Consider the following 22,345-nt stretch of genomic DNA (forward strand, 5'->3'; position numbering starts at 1 on the left):
AAGATTTTAATGTGACATTAGTGAGGAAGGAGAACCAGCCCCAAAGAGCCTCTGCACACCTCTGGCACAAACACATCAGAATCACTGAAAATCCATTAAACGCAGTAAGTGGCAGCACAAACACCCTAGGCCTACTTATATTTTCAGTACTTGAATTTGGAGCCGCAAATGATTTGCAAAGAAAGGGACCCTCCTTCTGGATCTTTGGAGGAAACACTTGCGATGCAGAAATTAACGTGTACATCTCACAGGTAGCTGCACACAATGGCAGTGAAATGAGGTTGACAGGTTTAATGCTTTTATATTTAGGTATATATTTGGTATTTGTATAGACCAAACCTGGCCAAAATGTAGCAGAACACTGCACGGGGACAAATGCAAACATACGGTCAATGAATGATAGGTTATGGAGCTGATCTCTGGGAGTAAAGGTAAACTGTTACTGCATTGTGAGGAAGGGTTCTGTAAAGCGGGGCATCTTCAACTCTTTTCTAAATTGGAGCAGTGTTTATGCGGTCCTTATGGATACGGGGATGTTGTTGTAGATCCTGGATGCATATATAAACAAAGCCTGCTGCTTTCTTTTTTTTACACTTAGCTTTGATGCACCAGATACAGCCACCTGGAATTTAGCCAGCTCATAAATGCTGACGAGGCTCCAGAGAGATATACAGCACTCAGTCGCCCATGACACCTTCTGTCTCTAGCAGCTGAGTGTGATCTTTGGACCCACCCAAAAGACGGGCCTGTACTTATTCAGGGCGTGATTGGCAGGCAGTGCAAGGAGCTGCTTGTACGAAGCTACAGTATCACTACACTGGCAGCTCCTGAACATTGCTGACATATGCAGATTGTGGCTGTGCACAAGTGTCATATCAGCAGATATGGTCATGAGACTACAGAGCGTAGCTCTATGAATACCGATTACCGATTAACCTGGATTAATTGATTATGCTGCTAAGAGTTGTGACTGTACTGAAGACAAAGATCCTTTTTAAAAGATTTTTTTACACATTGCATATCACTATGTATTAATTTGTTTTTATTGCAGATGTCTGTGCTTGTATGGATACTTTGTGTACCCGAATAAAGATTTTGAACCTGACTAACGAGCCCGACATGTGGTTTGTGACAACTGAGTGAAGCTTAATTGCATTGAACTTCAAATACAAAATCCCAGTCCTTACGTAGAAACTAAACCACCTGTGGGTGAAATAATAACCAAAGCCAAATATGACAAATTACTTGCCCAAGATCACATGCAATAGACACAGCAGTAGATGTGCTGTAATTTGTATAACTCAATGATGGAAAGAGTGAACTAGTTCTGCTAGGTCCCAGTCATTCTCCTGGGATGGTAGCCTGCGGCCTATAGGGTTCAGTCCCCCTCCATCTGTTGAATCAAAGCTAAAATCCTAGGTTTACTAATTTACAGGAATCTTCAAAATTACAGGTTCTTGTCAAAGCATTCTCCTGATTGAGCGTATTTAAGATATTGTCCTTTCTCCTCAAAGAAAAGCACTCCGCTATTATGACAGGCTACATTGGATTTAGGGTGGACTACTGTAACAGCTTGCATTTACGATTATCCAGCCAACGTCTTTTGAAACCGCAAACTATTCTGAATTGGTCAATGTGTTTTACAAGTGTGAACATGTTTCGGCTGCTTGGAGCAAGCTCCTTTGACTTGGTTGCAAAAGAAGAATGTGGTTCAAGCCTGGTTCCCAAGGATTTTCATGGGAAAGAACGACCAGCACTTAAGTCTAGTCCTCATCCCTGCATGCAGTCCACTGCTTACTATCTGAGCCTCAATTTACGTTAGGAATGACATGTAAAGAGGATCAATCTTGTCACCTTCTGGGACACAAACTCTGGAACAAACTAACTCTGGAGGTTAGAAAACTGAGTAACCAGTTGGCTTCCAGGCATGAGTTGAAAACTTTCTTAGTTTTTCCAGTTCAGGATTATTTTTAGGGGAGCTGTGAGTAGTAGGTCTAGTAGGTCTCTCTCTTCTTTGCTGTTTAGGTCCGCTGTCATATGTTCTGTGGCTAGGCTTACAAAGCTGATTGTTAGGTCTGTGTTGAAAATCTCGTTCAGAAAGCTGTTGACCTGCATCCAAAACTTCTTGACCTTCGTGCAGTTGAAAATAAGGTGTTCTAGAGTTCCTTCCTCTATCCGGCAGTTCCAGCAGTTGCCAGATTCTGTGATGCCAATTTTGTGGAGTCTTGAGGGCGTCCAGTAGGCCCTGTGGAGGAGCCAGAATTTTGTCTGGGCTAGTTGTGGGGTTATTTTGTTTGTTGTTGCTGAGCGCCACAGTTTGCATTGTTCGCTGTCATTTAACTACCTGCCTAGGAGTTGTTCCCATGTGTTTGTTGTTTTCTTGTTCAGTGACGACGTGGATGGGCTGAGGAGCTTGTATATCTTTGCCGTTTGGTGGCCTGCTGAGTTGAGGGTTTGCATGTATTTGATGATGGTGGGTTCTTCCTTGCATAGGTTCGCTTTGGTTATGGCTGTTTTGATTTTTAGGAAGTGGTAGAGTTCTCGGTTAGGGAGTTCGTGTAGTTGTTGCGAACTGCAAAAACACGACCAAAGCAAACTTTAAAACGTGGGTGAACTGGGTCACCTTTCTCAGAGGGGCAGACAACATCACGGGGAAATTCTCAAAGGAACACAACTCGAAAAGGGACATGTGGGAGCTACTGGATGCACAGCTGACGAGAAGCCAGCTTAAGGCGCATAACTAAGGCCCCCCCCCCCTCTTTCTTCTTTCCTCTTTCTCCCTCCTCTTTGGGAAAGATGAAGGCGAAGCATACCACATTCTGAACTGTATATAAGAATTGCCAAATGTATATTCCACTTCTTTTATATTTTAATAAAAAACTTTTAAATAAAAAAAAGAAAAAAAAAGAAAACTTTCTTAGTTTGTTAGTTCACAGTGTCCCTACCACTTTTCCAAATGGTTCCTATTCGTTTTAGTGCCAGAACATATGCCGATGCCTGTGCAATTCAAAAACAAAATAAAATAATAAATTAAAAACTGTATTCTTCATATTGGTCAAAGTGCTGACGAGCCCTCCAAGACTTCATACAGACACAGCTGCTAGCCCAAGGATTAATGTGTAATAATGAGCCACTAATAATCACTCTACCATGCCTCCAATCACAATACAGTACCTTCAATCACATTTGCTGAATTCTGCACTACGACCAAACAGTGTACACAACTCCAACCACAAACCCAGTTTGCAAGACGCTGCTCGAACCTGTGCTTGATTTCTCCATTGCCTCCATCTCTGCCCACTTACAGGCTGTCACATATGTACATCAAGAACAGTACGTCCGCGTTGGAGATGACAGCACTGGCACAGTTCTTAGCACAGGGCATTACCTGGTCCAGTTGTATACTGGCATTGGATGTCCTTCAACAGCACACTTCAGGGAGGCGCCTACTCTGCCCACGAACCATTCCTCCTCTTGTCCAAGGAGGGAGGCATCAGAGAGGTCTACGAATAAAGGGGAAATGAGGGTTAGTGCCTTGAAGCAAGTCTGCTTGCCAGGTTTCAAAACTAAGAAGAATTTACAGCCTTATAGAAGAAGGTTTTAAGGACCAATAGGCAAACTAGAAGGAAAGAAAAAAGAACACAATGAGAAAAAAAGACAATTTTGGAATGACACAATCAAATGAAGGACTGTGGAAAGATATCACAGCGAAGCATGGGAAATCTGGGACCCTATTCAACGTACGCCTCCGAATGTATGTAATCGAGTATTAATGACAGTGTAGTTGTTGAGCAGTTCTACTTTAGACCACATGTTCAGGAATCATGCAAGAATTAAAATATCCCCTAAATATAGGGGCATATTTACCAAAAGTTCAGGCAGAGACGCAAGCAGAGGTGCTGCGCTCTGTTGAGTGAACGGAGAGAACGGAAGAGTGCCATCTCTACTAAGATATGGTACTCTTCAGCTCTCTACCTGCGCTGGCACACTGAGGCTGCCCAGTGTCAAAACAGGCTCTCTTGCACCATGGCACAAGGGGGCTTCCTATTCAGGTAGGATGGCTTTTGTGCAGGTCAGAGATACCTTTGTGCAAAAAGCAACCCTATGAGCCAATTTCCTCTTCCTATGCGTCTTGTAGAATGCATCCCACAAAGAAAGAGAAAACAGCAAGGAGAAATAAATATATTTCTCCTGGGTGGCATACCGTTTTGGCGCTATCCCAGGTTTACTGATTTCACTAAATCTGGTATTGTATCACATTCCATGGGCGGACGAACGGAAACGTCCATGCTCCACCCATTGAATCCTACAAGTACAAAATGTAGGGCAGCGCAGCGCAGCGCCGCTGCGTTCGGTTACATTTCCTCACGAAGCCACGCAAGATGCTGTAAATCATAACTGAGACAAAATGTAAAGATGTTTCCACTTTTGTAACCCTTTTATGAACTTTGGGTGTACAGGGTAGTATCCAGCTGTATAGATAAGGAGATTGTAATGTACTACACAATTTCTATAATAGGAATTTTTCAATAATGAATCATTAAAGCTTGAATATATTTTTTATATACACGTCTGTTGGTTCTTATATTGCATAATTCACATTGTATTGTCTATTTAGCTTGAATCTTTAGATTGCCTAGGAGTGATTTTCTCACACAGTAAATCACAATTGGGTCATAGTGCGTGATACAACTGTGTAATACCTGGCTTGCGTCTAAAGTAATTTAAGTCCCACAGAAAACAGTGTGCATGATATACCTACGCTTTAACTAGGGATACATTACTATTTCACTATTTTAATTTTGCAACCCCACATCATATTTCTTGAATTCCTTCTTAACTCTACTTTTTGTGGAAATCCATGCTCATTAACTATCTGCTAGAATGAGTTTCTGCTCTTAGTTTCCATTGCAAACATGTTTTTCCTTTTTCAATTTCATGATATCACAATTTTTTTCCACTCCAGATGTACAAAATATAACAATATAACACAGCCATTCCTTATATAACTGGCAGATTGTTATAGCTTAGGTTAAGACCTAATCTATTGAGTCACTAGACAATTTCCATCTCTGTATTAATCATGTGTAGTGCTATAGCCCCTTGATAAATGCCTTATTGGGATTTCAGAAAATAAATGCATGGTCCATAGCATTCCTGCCCTGGCGGCAGCCTAGAAAAAACACCATAACAAACAGTAACATAATGATCTTTAAGGGTCCATCATTTTCAGTGTAGCCCACTTGACCTATACATGTAGAACAACAGGTAGATAAGGAGCGTCTCATTACATACATCCGACTCGAAGCACATGCGTGATCTTCTTCTCCTCCTGAAGCCCTGGGTGGGAGATGACACAGGTCAATGTCTTGCCGTTCATGCTTTGGTGGGGCACCAGGTAGTACTCGCTGGTCACTGAGACCGAGCGGGGGTGTACCGCTGTTCGCGTGGCAGCCTCCCCTTTCACCTCTGTTTGCCACGACAGATGGGGGACGGGGTTTCCCTCTGCGGTGCACGAAGCAGCAAGGGTCTTCCCTTGACCCTCTGTTAACTGGAGCCCTGGGTTCAAAGAAGGAAGTGGTGGCACTAGAAGAGATGGCAAGACAAACACAAAATTACAAATCAAAAACATACATTATTTAGTTAGGCATGGTTACCTGGCAACAGCTGGCAATGTACATCACTGTTATGAGTTACCAGAAATGCATAATGTCTGTTGACTACAGTAACCTAGAACACAGGGCAACAAATTCCCATTGGCTTATCGTGAACATCAGCACCTGGAGACTGTGTATTTGATGAAGAATTCTATAAAATGTGATTAACTGGAACAACTCAATTTATTTATTAGGCATCAGTGAACCATTAATTTTTTTAATGAATTTGAACATTTGAAACTATGTTAACATATCTCGCTTTCCTAGTACAGTACATTCTTACCAACGTTGAGAGAATAACATTTTTAATTTTGCGGTATCCAATTTTATCAACTTGTTTTTCACCATCTGGTTTATTGCTATTTTATAGACAAGCACTTAGGGTTCACTCTTTCTTTATGCCAGCTATCACTATGCACCCGCCTATTGTTTTCTGTGTAATTATTAAGCTACATTTAGGGATATTGTTGACGTGCATGGTGCGTGTTATCATATGCACATCAATTGTACCTGTGTCAGTTCATTTTTATTCTATGTAAAATTATAAATACCTACGGCATTTTCTAATCTATCGACGAACACGATCAAGTGAATCATCTTGTCATGACACCACGGGTAGCCTTTTCCTTCATTAATATGGCCGACTAATTGTTCCTGTGGTATGGAGTCCACCTCAGTTTATCTAATCTGCCTTACAGTGAGCTGACCATTGAGAAAGTCAAAAGATGGTGGTTAAAATCTGCCTCCGTCTCAAGCGCAGGACCTCTGTCTCTATGCCACCTATATAGATTAAATGTATCTATCACAGCTCCAGCAAATACAAGACACTTTCCATTTCACACTATTGTGCTAGGAAATAGCACTGTGAGATACATTGGAGGTTGTCCTAGATCTTTGCTCTTATCCTTTCTTGATTTACTTTTGACCATCATCAATTTGATATGAGTGGCACACAATAAGTGCCACTCCAAAAGATCAGTTAATGGTATTCTGTTACCAGGAACTGACATGTTTCGTTCCTTTCCTCAAACAAAAGGCTCTTCCTCAGCACGTTTTTCAATGTTTGCTATAATAATATGCGTGCCAACTCACTTTCTCCTTCACAGGCTTCAAAGAGTGCAGGATGTGATAAAAAGGAACTCACTCACTCGTCTTTGTTGAACTCAAAACAATCCTATTAAACCTTGCATTTTTTTAAGAAACCAATTACGTGCTTCTCTCAAGATGTTGTCCCAACCTGTCCTTACCCTTTCATCCCCTCCTTCTGATCTTTGAAAGTGCCTACAATCAATCAGTGTTTCTACAAAGTTCAAGAGAAGAACATTCAATAGCATTTAATCAGAATAGTGCTCTTCAGTGGGGCTCAGTCTTTCCTGCGTCTACTGATGTGGTAAAATCATACCAGTAATTACCGATACCAACGGATTCTGTTATATCCACTGTAGTAGTCGTTTTCTCTCTCTGATTGACGTGTGAAAACTCTGAATGATATGGGCTCCTCTGTACAAAGTAACGCACATTTCTCTGATAAAAATCATGCTAGGATAAACTTATAGATGTAGTATCAACCGCAAAAATCTAAATCCAGATTTGCGTCCAAATTCACGTTTGTGGCTGAACAGGAATTTGTACTGAAGAAGGACTAAGGCCCTCGCCATGATGGTTATGGTACTTACACAAACTCTCTTACACATGCATTCCTTCCCTTCACCTTCATACCAAACCTCATGCATATATTCTGTAAAATTTTAAAGAGAGTGGATGCCATTGTTGCTTAGAGGTGGATAGAAATGATCATGTATAGCATGCACATTAACAAGGTGCACCTGTTCATGTGTCCCACATGTGTCATGCCCTCTTAAGCATTATTGCAAAAAACACAGTTGATGGACAGAATGTAGAACAATGTCATACATTCACCCCAGTACAAGGATCTGGGCCTAAATCCATAGTTTTTTTGCACTCCACACCACCCTGGGTTAGACACTGGCTATATGCAAATCAGCTCTGACCCTGTGCCCCATGGGAACAGTCCAGTCCGAACTACCAAGCCATGTCTTTCCCAGACCGGAATCAAGCATCCAAGGACCGGTTTCTGGCTATCAGCCTTCATTCAGCCTGGATAGCTTGACTCCATGGTGTGGAGAGCCTGGGACTCACGTCTGAGTATACCCAGCACACTCGGGGTGAAAATTGCAAAAAACACAGTTGATGGACAGAATGTAGAACAATGTCAGACATTCACCCCAGTACAAGGATCTGGGCCTAAATCCATCGTTTTTTTGCACTCCACACCACCCTGGGTTAGACACTGGCTATATGCAAATCAGCTCTGACCCTGTGCCCCATGGGAACAGTCCAGTCCGAACTACCAAGCCATGTCTTTCCCAGACCGGAATCAAACATCCAAGGACCGGTTTCTGGCTATCAGCCTGGATAGCTTGACTCCAGTGGTGTGGAGAGCCTGGGACTCACGTCTGAGTATACCCAGCACACTCGGGTGAAAATTGCAAAAAAACAGTGTCTAACCCAGGGTGGTGTGGAGTGCAAAAAAACGATGGATTTAGGCCCAGATCCTTGTACTGGGGTGAATGTATGCCATTGTTCTACATTCTGTCCATCAACTGTGTTTTTTTCAATTTTCACCCTGAGTGTGCTGGGTATACTCAGACGTGAGTCCCAGGCTCTCCAAACCACTGGAGTCAAGCTATCCAGGCTGAAGAAGGCTGATAGCCAGAAACCGGTCCTTGGATGCTTGATTCCGGTCTGGGAAAGACATGGCTTGGTAGTTCGGACTGGACTGTTCCCATGAGGCACAGGGTCAGAGCTGATTTGCATATAGCCAGTGTCTAACCCAGGGTGGTGTGGAGTGCAAAAAAACGATGGATTTAGGCCCAGATCCTTGTACTGGGGTGAATATATGACATTGTTCTACATTCTGTCCATCAACTGTGTTTTTTGCAATTTTCACCCCGAGTGTGCTGGGTATACTCAGACGTGAGTCCCAGGCTCTCCACACCACTGGAGTCAAGCTATCCAGGCTGAAGAAGGCTGATAGCCAGAAACCGGTCCTTGGATGCTTGATTCCGGTCTGGGAAAGACATGGCTTGGTAGTTCGGACTGGACTGTTCCCATGAGGCACAGGGTCAGAGCTGATTTGCATATAGGCAGTGTCTAACCCAGGGTGGTGTGGAGTGCAAAAAAAACGATGGATTTAGGCCCAGATCCTTGTACTGGGGTGAATGTATGACATTGTTCTACATTCTGTCCATCAACTGTGTTTTTTGCTCTTAAGCATTATAGCAGACTGGCATGGGCTAAAGCGGTTGTTAAAGGCCCGGCCTATAGTGAGGGAGACTGCTTTAGCAACCGCTATTGCCCGAGGCAGAAAGCCAATGACGCTATTACAACATTTCATCAACTAAAGGAAGAATATTCCAGAATACACAGGAGAAACACAAAGAAACGCATTGGAATATTGAAGCAGAAGATCTGTATCAGCCATAATTGGCTCTGAGACACTTATTTTCTTTGAATGAAGCTCCCAACATTCCAATGTTCAAATATAGCCTTAGAGCCTGCTGTAGCAGGCTCTACCGGCCATTAAAAGCCCGCTCCAGCGTTAAGGGCCGAGCTGAAGGGGGGGTGAATGGCCGATAGAGCCTGCTACAGCGGGTTCTAAGGCTATTAGAACATTCTGCCCCTAGAAGGCTGAATGTTAGAATTTGTTAAACAAAGGCCTCACAGTGACGAGGTTATTGAAATTGCCTCGGGCTTCGTGAGGCCTTTTGTTCACAGCAACGGCTGTGACCAAGCAATAGAATGTTGGCGCTTAGCGTATCTACCGGCCATTAGAAGCCTGGAGCACTCCATTGTTTTCAATGGAGCTCCCAACATTCCAATATTCTAATATAGCCTTAGAGCCTGTAGTAGTGAGCACTACCAGCCATTAAAGTTCCGCTCCAACGTTAAAGGCCCGAGCCGAAGGCGAGAGCCTTTAACAAGAGAGTGAGCCTTTACTGCCCGGTAGAGCCCGCTCGTCAAAACAAGCGCCTCTTGGAGCCCGAGGGGCCTTTGTTCACAGCCAAGGCTGTGAGCAAAGTCAAACATTAGAATGTTGGCACGCCGGGCTTCTACCAGCCATTTGAAGCCTGGAGCTCTTCATTGGTTTAAACGGAGCTCCCAACATTCCAGTATTCTAATAGAGATTGCAGCATTGGCATCAAGGTGCTTTATGAAACGTACTTGCTCCACTGTAAAACATGTCTCTTGGTTCTCAGAGATGAACAACCTTTCAGTAGCCATAAGGGATATATAGCAAGGGGTAATGGGGGGACAAGGGAGGTTGGGGGGTGGTTCAGTCCCAGTTACAATCAGGACCGCATCTGCCGCTCTTGTGCTTATTTTGAAAAAATAAACCCACTGAAGAGAATTCATACCCTTCTATCCTCCATCCTCAACACAATGTTATGGCATCCTTGAACCTATTTGCCCTGGAAGTACATCAGACTCACCTAATACCGTCAATTTCAGGCTCGCTTCAAAGTTTCCAGCAGGGAAGGTGTTGAAGCGGCATTGGTAGGTGCCCTCGTCCGCCTGCACGGCGTTCTTCAGTATGATCGATCCATCCTCCGGGACCATGGGCGACTGCTCCTTGACCCGGTCCTTATAGGGGCTCTCAACATAGGCTCCATATTCAGTATTGAGGACAACAACCGCCTCATACTGCCCGGAGCTGGTCTTTTTGGACCATGCCACTTGAGACACTTTCTCGGCACCTTTGGCCCGGTAGTAACATGGCAGCTCGACATCCAAGCCCAACACTGCGGTGATGCTATCTTCAGTTTCCACCACTCCCGACAAGCAGCCTAGAAAACAAAGCGAAAGCATAGGTTTACTACAGGAACCTCCACAGGATCCCCACTCTATGACTACCAGATCACACAATAGAGGATACTATAGGAAACTTGAGTGTACATCCCATCTATGACTCAGACTCTTGGGCTTACACTCTTATGGTTAATACGGATGAAAGATGTGTGGTTTTCTTTCTGCATTTATTTGTAAGAATGAAGAAAGGGTCGAACAGTCTGAGGGCAGACAGCCAGATGATGACAGCAATGCATTGCCTATAGGGCGCCTGCTAAACATATGCGAAGAAGTACAAGTTGAAACCTAGTTTTTTCATGAAATAAAAACATTTTGGAAGAAAACAGAAATGCCAAAACAATAAAGGAAGTGAAAACTGTAATCCACCTATGAATACCAGATTACAAAACAAAGATTGCAACAGGAACCTAGCAAGCACATTAAATACAAATTCAATGTTTGCTCCAGGAAACTGGTGAGCATGTCCTCTCTGAGCATACCCTCAACACAAAACACAGATTTACTGCTGGTCTGCAAATACCATCTCGCAAGTCACAGGTTTGCTCAATCTTGTGAAGATGGAAGACTGGGGAGAAACACTCTCCAACCTTAAATTATTTATTTGTGTTGACATATTCATCCAAGAATCACATGTAATAAGGGGATGATTTATTTCCGTAATCACACAGCTGATTCAGTTTGTGCCCATCGTAGGTTTTGAGGCGTGGCAAATCAACTCACTGTTTGCAACTTTGTAATTCAAAATAACATCGTAGGGACTGGGGGAGTAAAAAATATAGTTTTGATAAAACATGCTTATGTTTGTTGATAATTCTACTCTTAAATTCAATTTACACACATGAATCCATGACCAAGTGCATGCATGTCTCCCCATATACTAGGATACATACAACAACACACACACTGACTGATATTTAGTGATGAACATATGTCCGCGGTCGTGGACGTCTAGCCATCCGCGCATATTCACAGATACCTGCATGAATGCATTTACGCGTGCATCCCTGTACATACATGCAAATATGTATTAATGCATGCATGGTCACAAATACACACATGCAAACATGCACACACACTCACATATACAGTCAACAAGCTGGTTTGGGAAAAGCGCACCTTCTTTTGCATGCCCGGGATCTTGCATGCTCCACACCTGGTACATACTAACTGCGGCAGACTCCTTAAACTGCAAACAAACACTAGCAAAGCGGTTCAAAATTGAATGGGGTAAATTCCTGTTCGTTGGGCACATCAGATACAAAAATTAGCATGACAGTGACCCTAGTACATGGGGCCGGGCCTAAAAACGAGCACAATTTTGGTCTGTCAAACTTTCTACTGAACATGACATAGGGCGCATAAGGAGGGAAAGGACGTGACAGATTTCTCCTGCCCAGTGTTAGTGTTAACGGCCTTAGTGGTAGTGGAAAGTGACATGATGTATACCTGCAGTTCTGTCAGTTGTGACAGGTCTGTGGGAGAATATACATTGGGGCAAGCAGAGCCTGATGAAGGCCACCATTCATGGGAAATGCGCCCATTTTGGTTGGCTAGGAGGTGGATATGCTTCCCACACTACTACCACCACCACCACAGGGGCGGCTCTAGGCTCATGGCGGCCCTGGACAGGGAGCGTCGGTAGGGGGCCCCGGAAGAGGGGGTCTGGGCGAGGCGGAGCAAGGAGGCCAGTGAAGAGGGGGGAGTCAGGGTGTTTGGAAGTGGAACAGAGCCGGAGGCCGCCAAATCCCTGCCAGGGGCCGCCACGCAAATATGTATCCATCCTCAGAGGATTATTACATTAAGCATATATATATGCGTGGTGGCCCCTGGGGTTTGGTGGCTCTGTGCAGGTGCACAGCTTGCACATGCCTAAGGCCGCCTCTGACCACCGCAACAAGCAGCGGTTGAGCGCAGTCAAGTGCTCTCCTTACTCAAGGCGTGCTTCATGAACTCTGTTAATGACAGGTGAGGAGTGACTGCATCAGTTGCCAGAGACATTCGCCTTTGGGATTATGTACATCGGGGCAAACAGAGACCGATGAAGATCACGAGTGGAAAATGCACCCATCTTGACTAGGAGGTGGAGTTGCTTGCTGAACCGCCACCATCGCAGCATGCAGAGGTAGGGTGCGGTTGACGGCTCTCCTTTCTCGTCACACTTTCGCTAACCAGTCTTATGAACTCTTCTGGTGACAGATGAAGAGCGACAGCTTCAACTGCCAAAGCCTTTTGTCTGCAGTGCAAGCGGTTGAGTTGATGAGTGACATGTAAAAGAGGCAGGGAAGTGTGTGCGGGACAAGGAGAGGGCTGGTCCATTCAGTCTTCCTCTGAGGGGGGGCGTATTCTGCTGAAAAAAACGACGTACGTTGTTCAAAGGAGGTTTGGCAAGGTGAATCTGAAACCCTCCAGAGTATACAAGGAAAGTAAGGAATGTAGAGCCAACTCTTAAAGTAAACACAGCGGACGCAGGTTTAAAAAAATATTCAGGGCTGACAATACATACAAAGAGAGTGTATATAATAACGTTGGTCATTGGTCACAATGGTCATTTGGTGGCAATGAGAACTAATGGCGGGTGAATTTGTTTGGCACTGTGACTGACAGTAATTCAATCTGGAGAACTCATAGACTAGAGAGGATTAAGAAACTGACCCAGACCCCAAACAAAAGGGGCTTCGGTGTCTACAACTGTACTGGAGATGCTGTAATTCCTTGTGTCTCTATATGTCCAAGAGCCCCCTCCGCAATGTAAGTTTGTGTATTGGTATTTCTGTACTAAGCATGCCTTCTGGAACATAGGTACAAGGCTGTACAGGCCATGTGTGAACTGGAAAAGCGGTGGCATGGGGGCGGCCATAGGGTTGCTCCTAAAGCTACTGACGACACAGGACCCTAAAGCAACCTGGAGAAAATATGTTATGTTATGTTATTATTTTGTATGTAGCAGTAGTATATCATTGCACTGTACTGTTTGAAATTGCAATCTGCATGTACTTTTATGGATGTTTTTATTCCGAATAAAGATCTTTTGACTTGACTTGACTTGTAGCACCAATTTCTCCATTAAACATGATTTATTCATATAGAGGTTAAAAAAGACCATGAATTTACCTTCCTCTACTTGTTCTTTGTAAAAAGGTCCCAACTCAGAAAGATGTAGCTGCGGTCATCTCGAGGGGCAGGGCCATGCAGGTGCATGATCCCGCCATAAAGGATTATTCGATTATGTCAGGTGACTGGCTCTGCCCCAGCCCTGCAGACCTTTCAGAAGAGTTTGAGTATAGCTGAAAGGTTCAATAGTCCATCACTGAGCCCCTGGTGCTCACAGAGGAATGCCCCGGCCTGTCTATATGCCCTGCCTACTACAGAGGCAGAGATGGGAGCGGGTGGGCGTGGCTTGTTTGTAGCTGACATTCTCAACCTCTCTGGAGAAGTCAAGTCAAAAAGCACTTAGTGAGAAGGAGCTGACAGCTGTCCCCGGACTGGAAAAACCAGTTCAGCCAGATGCCAGCCTTAGGGCTGGATACATGGCATGTCACAACAGCTTGTCCGGAAGCCCTGTCCTGTCCTGCCCTTGTCCTCAGAACCTGACAACATTCAGAGTCCAGGTGGGGCCCAAAGGAGGGGCAGTGTCTGCCCAAGCCCCAGGTCCAAATGTACACTCCTTGCTGCAGACAGTGGTTACTTCACATCCGCTTCAGTGTGGGCGACCTTCTCCCGGAGATGACATTTTTCCCAGGTCCACGCTTGAGTAGCTCGTCTGGTCCAGTTTTTCGATGCCTGCCTGATTTGACAATGGGGGGATTAGGGTTACCAGGAGCGTGGCACCCATTGGTGCAGCAGTTGCAGTGGAACCAGGGCCCAGAGACCCTAGTGGTCCACTGAACCCTGATTATTGCTGTATTGTATAATTCAAACAGCAGCCGGGTGGGCCACCTCCTTCCGTGCACTAGGGTCCAAGACACCCTGTCAGCAATACTGAGGCCTGCAACTTAAAGAACACAAAGGAAAATCCCAGAATGCATCAGTTATTCAAACATGGACCAAGGAAAAATGAGACCCCTGTTTTCCCAGCAGGGATCGAGCCTTACTCTGTTTTAGGACAATTGGTTGGGTTTGCAGAGTAAGGATTTTTTCTGGCCTCGCTCATTTTTCTCTCTCTCTCTCTCTCTCTGTCTCTCTCTCTCTCTCTCTCTCTCTCTCTCTCTCTCTCTCTCTCTCTCTCTCTCTCTCAGGATGGGCTAAATTTCTTGATTACAAGGCTAACAAGTACTGGCAAAGCCAATAGGACATGCCTTTGTAAACTATTGACTCTGCCAATTGTTTTACTCCATACAGGACAACATCCTTCACGGAGCCTGGAGCAACAGGGGGTGGTCTGAAGCAAGTAAGGAGAGGATGGAGAGACACCGAAGCAGCACTCGACGGCGGGAACATGGGAGCCACACAGCAAAGGGAGGCGGAAACAGAAGCAATAGAAGCTATGCCGGCCGCCACTGTCATAGGTGACACACCATTGAGCCATCCGATCTCACATCCTTCTAGTTGGTTTGTTCATGACTAGAATCTCAGTTCCTACCTTCAATACTCAATGTGAGACTCATGAGAAAAAGGCGATTTCACAATCAAGTTGCATTCCTAAGCATGAGACATAGGAAGTCGCGGACAGAAACAGTGTGACAACCTGATTATTCTCTTCTTTGAAAACAAAAACTTCACACCCTGTAACTTCATACCAAATAGGTTAGGTAGGTTTTATGGCCAAAAGTGTTGCACTGTCTAACATTGATGAACACCAAATATGGGGCCTGATGCATCAAGGGGTAATAACCGTTCTGTGTCTATGGAGAACCGCATTGATACATAAGGGGCGAGATGCGAATAAAAACTGATGAAGGCCACCAGGCAACGTTTTTTGAGCATTATGTTTCGCCCCAAAATAGGAATCTGGCATTGTGTAATCCAAGCCGGTGCTCATGTACAGCACTCTAATCCCACTTGGCCGAGTCGGCACTAAACAAGATTTCAGAAAAAAACACCTAAGAGAGAATAGGAGCAGGAGGCCAGATATGCACACAAAATCAGAAAATAGCTTGCCAAATTTAACAGGGTTCAGCCAATCAAGTGTTTGGCTGTGGCATCTACTGCGACTTGTAGGTCACAAATTCAAATCCAAGAATTACAGTCTCAAGCCATCAGTCCTCAGAATTGGATAAACTGAGTACCGATTTATTACTGATAGTGTCGTTTACGGAGCTTTAAAAATAAGCCTTTTTCATTAAGATTAGAGATGCGCTTCAAAACAGATGAGAACCCCTTGTCCAGACAATCACATCATACCAAGGACAAATGAGAACCTGAATATCAGGTGGCCTTCAGAAGGTCAGACAGTCACGTTATGGACATCCTATTACCAGAACATCTGGTGCCCAATTGTGCCGTATTAAAGAGCACTGGATGGGGACTTCTAGTCCAGACAGAAACTCAAAAAAGGTGATAAGTATGCTAGAACAAGATTAACACCCCAAACATGTAGGTTCCTGAAGTCCCAATAAGGCACCTCAAGAACAAATGTGCACCCCAAGCCAAGAAATCACTGTCAAATTGGATAATCACTCCAGGAGCTGACAAGTCGATTAAGGCCAGGTAAATTTTGTATGTTACGTCATCAAGGAAAGAGATAATGCTTCATAGGAGGAGGTTCTCAATATTCCTTTATACAAAGTGCTGGATACCCTATCGGGTGATTAGCTGTGCTTTATAAATCCTGATTGATTTACTGATTGACCTCCGTGTGCTCTCGTCTTCCTTACTCGCTCATTCCCAACACAGTAAGTTGAAATCCATAAGGTAGGCGAGCCAGTCTCCAAAGGTGGAAGACACACCTATTGAGATGCAATGGCTACCAATCCTCCCAGTTTTCCCACAGATGGCCTAACTGGGACGTGCCCGGAAATAGGTGTGCCATTTCTACGGGGTTGCTGGATATCAAACTGAGAAACGAGTTGTGAAATATTGTAATAGCGTCTCCTCCACCCTGCCCATTAAATGTTCTATCATTTATGTTTTGAGAGGAAAGGAGTGGAAAGGGTTGGGATGCTTCTGTCATTCCTAAGAGGCTAAAGAGAATTTGTTTAAAGAGGTCCACACCCTAATTCAGACATGTTTTGAGGTTTAGTAGAAATGTTGGAAATGATGGTACTATTTATAAGAATGACTTCTTACACATTTAGACACTGTCCATTGCACCACCGTCAGTTGCAGGCCTTCATCCTCATTCTCATTAGAGCTGAATCTTATCCCTTGACATCACTCCTCTACAAACGGCCAAAGAGCACAGACCACACAACCCTTTCACACGTTCACGTGTTCTTTACTTGATAAGCCTTGTATTTGTCGACTTCTCCCCATATTGTAATTTTCTTCAATGATTCTCACCTGTTCAACAAGGACTTAATTTATTCATGCAGGTTCACTATTTTGTTTTGCCCAACATAGCACATGTGTATTCATAAAGTTCCTTCCATAGCAATTTGGTCAGTCTCTAAGATGCTCTGCGTCTTTTTCAAAATACTCCATGGCAGATAGGCACGAACAAGATTCCTGCCAGAAGCCTGAGATGTGTATTACAAGAACTCTGAAAATTCTGCTCTAGATGAAACACAGTTACTCCTTCGTTAGGACTAAATTCATTCGCGAAAGGAAATCTACGAATACAAATACACAAGTTAAAAAAGTCTATAAATGTTAGGGGTCTTCTTAGCCATAAAGAGTTAAAAGCAAGTTTTCAAGTCTGGCTTAGTAGTTTTGGAATTCAATATTTCTGGATATATTGGAAGGAGAGACCATACCCTCCAAGGCCTGCTTGTAGATCCGTTTGAATGTAGGTCTTCAGACCTGGTGAGCCATTGAATCTATCCAACATCTTTTTCCACTTCAAAATCTCCTGGTTTCCCTTTAAGCCAGTCAGTGGCTATCTATCTGGAAGAGATCCCCATCATTTGCAATGGCACTTTAACAACTAGTCCAGGAACATTTCTATGCTTTGAATCCCCTATACAAATGGATTCTAAGTGCTTTATGATCTCTGGCTTTCAGGTAAAAGATTCTTTTAAGTTTAACTCAGGGTTTGTGTAATTTTCCCAGAAGTAAAAGTCCCAGGACACTCTTGCAAACTCTCTCCAATATTTTCTTTACTATTTATTACTATCCATCTTATCCTTGTAGCGATATATGTTGCATTTGAATCAATCAATGAAGTCAAATGAACGATTTGGTCGATAAGGGCTATATATATCGATGCATATTGCATGTTGCGTATTGATTTTCTATTGTTATTAGTTTTGTGTACTGGCAGATGCCGCCCAAAAGCCACACTAGGGGAAGAGGAAAGGGAAGACTTGCTAGGTCATTTATATGGGCATAGAAAACCATTAGCGATATAAGTCAGTTGCACGCAGTGGGATATGACAGCAGGAGAGATAGGAACCAAATTCTAAATACCTACAGTTCTTTTGGGGGCAAATGTATTCTGTTGAGGAATAGCCATACTGTAGGTGCTGTAACATAATTTCAGTGCCAGACAGTAGTGTCACAGTCAGAATAATAATAGTAATAGGGCTAGCAACATTAAAAAACAAAGGACTCCCAGATGATTGTCTTTACTGTGCAAGTGCAGGATGCCAAAAGGGATCTTTTGGGTGACCAGCAAAACATGTAGAACTCAAGGCGATGCTGCAGCGGAAACCTGATCTGTGGCACACCTTTGAAAACAGGGAGAAGTGTGGGCTATTGAAACCTCATAGCAGCAGAAGCAGATAAGCCCAGACAGGCAGCACTTGGGAGGACAGTGACCTGCCTGGGAAGCTCTGCCAATGATAGACAAAGGGATCGAGCATCGCCCTTTTCTTGGCTCTCTGCTCCATCCCACGCCTACTCCTGAAATTCCTAAACAAGGCGTTCAACATTGATGTCGAGCTTCTTAGTCCATGTCGGACTAGGTAGGTTCTGGAAGATGCACACAACTGGCTCTTGTAGTGTGCAATTAACTTGTTGAGTTGTTTCAGGTAGTCATTATGGAATGGTGAAGTTGATGTTCTGTCCAATTAGCTTTAATGAAATTGTGTTTGGACTCTGGTATCCAGCAGGTTTAGGCCTCACCAGGAAGTTTTTCCAAAAGGCCATGTATAAAGAAATCATGATTCTGCTGGCCCAGCCTCTATCACCTGGCATGATGGCGCAAGACGCAGTCACCGAAGACTTTGAATTTGATTAAGATAGCACGCAAACAGAGACTCATTAAAGGTTATGGTAAAGACATGTACGAAGCAGTCAGAAAACTATTGCTTGCACTTTATGTAATCCTGCAATGTCTCTTCCAGCAAGTGTGGTTATATCCTCCTGGAGTTGCTTTAAGATTTATAGAATGTTCTCTGCTATGTTAGAATCTTTTAATTTGTCTCCAGGATGTTCCATCCTTGAACGGCTGCAGTGCCGGGGTTCTTCACTACAGGTGTTTTCTACTTCTACGTCAATAAAATGGCATAATTCTACCCTACTTTTATTAACGTCATTGGCGACGAGGATAAGGATTCGGGGTGATCCTGGATGCCAGTCCCGAGTCATTTTTCCTGTAAATTTGCAAAATACTATTTCCCTTGCCCATGTTTTTAGGTGCCTTAGCCTGGCATTCTTTACAAGGTTGAATTTCTCTCTCTGCTCCTCAATAAGCCATGAGTTGTTGAGTACATTAAAAAAATATAGTCCTCTTTCTGTTGTTACTCTCATTTCAGGGCTTCAGATCCCAAACATGGCTCCTCCAGAAAGTGTTTTTAGCTCATATCACAGCTTACAATGTTACCACTTGTTTACTGAGCAGCCGCACAACCTGGTTGTTGGTGCAGGAGGATACACCTGTCGTTAATAATTAGGCTGTATCCATGGGCGTCAGCAGCTCCAAAGCCGTCACTCAGGGCCCGCCCTTTTGTGGCATGCCGTAATGACTCAATTCTTAGCCCTCCGATACCATAATAACAGTAGTGACAATAATTACTGCCCTGACGTGTTATTAGGAGGCCTCGTCTCTATAGTGCCTTTAATCTATTATTTATACGTTTATTTATTTACAACTTTCCATTGTTGGTCTTCTTGGTAATGGGGCAGATGATTACGCCATCTTTCAGCGCTACAAGGTGCCAGGCCCTCCTCTTATTCCATCCATCATCGACAGGAATTGGCAGGCAGCGGAGTAAGCGTACGCGCTCCCAGGCACCGGGCAGAGATTCAATCGCTGTCCGCGGCCACATTAGTGCCAGTATTCCAGGGGAGTATGTGCTGGTGGTTAGGTTAATCTTCCAAACCACCAGAGTAGATAATTGTGGGAGTAGCCTCCTATGACATGTGCTTGGAGGCTCATTGAGCAACAGCTTACTGTAAAGCGCAAGCTAGTAGTGCGCATGTGCGATACGCTTAAAAGGTGTAGGACGCGATGGGTCATTGGCTTGAATCCACCTCTATATAGAAGTTGTTACAAGTTACAATTAGACATGGTTCGATTGGGACGCAGAAACTATGCAACAGCTATATTTATTCTTGATTTATCCACAACCCCTATTCCTATGGTACAGAGAACGATCAATTTAATAGCTGTGCACACCTTACTCCACATTTCAGTAGCCCAACAGGAATATCTATTTCGCTGTGGGGTACACAACACCGCATAGCATTTCTACATTTTACTGAAATTGTTCTGCACATTCATGCGAACACAATGCTTTGTATTTTTACAATATACTGAAATTTTTCTAATCGATTACCTCGTGTTTATTATGTTCAGTACGATTTCTTAGTATATATAATCAGTAAACTCTCCCAGAACTTTACATTTCCACAATTAAAAACATATGGTTGTATAACCGTAACCTATTCTGTGCCTACAATAGAGAAATATTATTTATTGCAGTATGTTCTAATAAACCACTATTCCCGCTATTTATGGTCAGTCGGTCTGATTAACTGCGATATGTGCAGTAACTCACATATTGCGAGTTTGATTTGCGAAATACACACTACACCCTTCGCATTTTTCCCCAGGTAAATGTAAGCAGATTAAACCTGGTTTCCCTTGGTTAATAACAGGACTGGTTATCCTGGTAAAGAGCAAGACATGCAGACTTTGGTGCCGAAAGCATCACAATCTTCATATTATGCCAGATTTTGATGGCAATAATCTTAATTAAACCGTTTTTTCGCACTTAATATTTATTATTTATTCAGAGGCTGGAATTCTGTATCCTGTGTAACTCATACTGTGTTCTCATAATACTATACGATCAATAACAGTGTTTTAGAACCACGTCCTAACAATTAATGCTACCGTATTAGTATGAACAAAACCATAATGTATATAGGTATTTTGCAATATTCTGAAGATTAGCCCGCTGCAACATATATTGCGTTTAGAGACCCCTGGGTGATAAGGCGCTCTATAAATCCAAATACAAATACAAATTGTTCCACAACCAGTACCTGTTCACCCGCAATTTACAGGCAGTTTCCCATCATGAAAATACTCACAGATTTACACCTGTGCCAGATTTAGGACCTGATTACTAGTTCTGTGGTCCAGTAGCCCGCCGAACCCATGGCGGCAGTCCTTGGACTGCCAGACTTCCGCCGGGCTGCCACAGGACCGCCGCAACCACTGGGGATCATGGATTTGCAGTGGTCCAAGGTCTGAATATGCTTGGCGGGACCGCTGCGGCACCGCCGAGCATATTAGGAGTTTTCGGACCGCGTCACTTTCAATGGTGGTGACCCCGTCATTAAAAGTGTGTCAGTGAGGAAACTTAGGGGGCCTCACAGGGCCCACTGTTACCTCAGGGCCTTGGAATGCATGCAGGGGGGGCACTGTATGCATGTACCCTCTTTCCTGCACCACATGGACTTTATAGTCCATGCCGTGCAGGGACGGGATTTGGCATTCCCATTGCGGTACCTTTTTAATAGGCACTGCTGTGGGAAAACAAAAAGGACCACCGGCCAGACCAGGAGAAAACTCCTAATGTGGCAGGCAGACTGACTCCGGATTTGGCAGTCCTTGAGCAGGTTGCTGGTGTGGCGAGCCGCTCCAGGACCAACAAACTCGTAATCAGGCCCTTAATGTGGTGCAGGGTTCGAGGGATAATACTGTCCTAAAACTGATGGGAGCGGGTATCGGTAGGGGTCTCTTCACTAGGCAAAATATTTTCCAGAGAGGAATTTTTTTTTATAAATAAATACTTGTACAACAATTCTAATTCCACATGGTTGAGGTTACCGGGGTCTGGCCCTACAATAATCGTCTTCCAAAGAATCCTGGCACACAGAAAGCATTATTTTTCTGAAAGTGTTTCCAATGACACAAAAGCAGTTTGAACGGACATGTTCAATGCTAGCTGGGCTGTCCTGCCATGAAGGCACATGCCCCCACATGCATCATTGTAGGAATTTGCGATTCCTAAATTGCGAAAATTAAGGAATCGCAAATTCCTATGCATTAAAAATTCGCAAAAGTTTTTACGATTTCTTAATTTTCCTTATTTGCGATTCCTTAATTGTGAATCGCAAATAAGGAATCGCTTTACATTGATTCCTATGGGCCTAGAGGCCCATAGGAATCAATGGGAAGGCATTCTCATTTTGCGAATTCGCAATTAAGGAATCGCAAAATGAGAATGCAATTTCAAGGGTGCAGGGGGGGGGTCCCTGGAATGTCACGTAAGTACATTTTACTCACACACATGTGCCAAGGGCATGTG

At 43.8% G+C, this 22,345-nt stretch overlaps 1 protein-coding gene across 2 annotated transcripts in view; it reads right to left on the minus strand.

Annotated features, from left to right (window-relative positions):
* The window catches only part of NECTIN4 (nectin cell adhesion molecule 4), a 165,658-nt gene that overhangs the window by 35,512 nt on the left and 107,801 nt on the right, over positions 1-22,345 (minus strand). For both annotated transcript variants that reach the window (XM_086945419.1, XM_086945418.1), the window contains exons 2-4: positions 10,172-10,525; positions 5,296-5,586; positions 3,389-3,503 (exon numbers count right to left, since the gene is read on the minus strand). In XM_086945419.1, the coding sequence (XP_086801545.1) occupies positions 3,389-3,503; positions 5,296-5,586; positions 10,172-10,525 (760 nt within the window). The remainder of the gene's footprint in view (positions 1-3,388; positions 3,504-5,295; positions 5,587-10,171; positions 10,526-22,345) is intronic.

This window comes from Lissotriton vulgaris, chromosome 12 (genome assembly GCF_964263255.1).
Source record: "Lissotriton vulgaris chromosome 12, aLisVul1.2, whole genome shotgun sequence".
Classification (NCBI taxonomy): Eukaryota; Metazoa; Chordata; class Amphibia; order Caudata; family Salamandridae; genus Lissotriton; species Lissotriton vulgaris.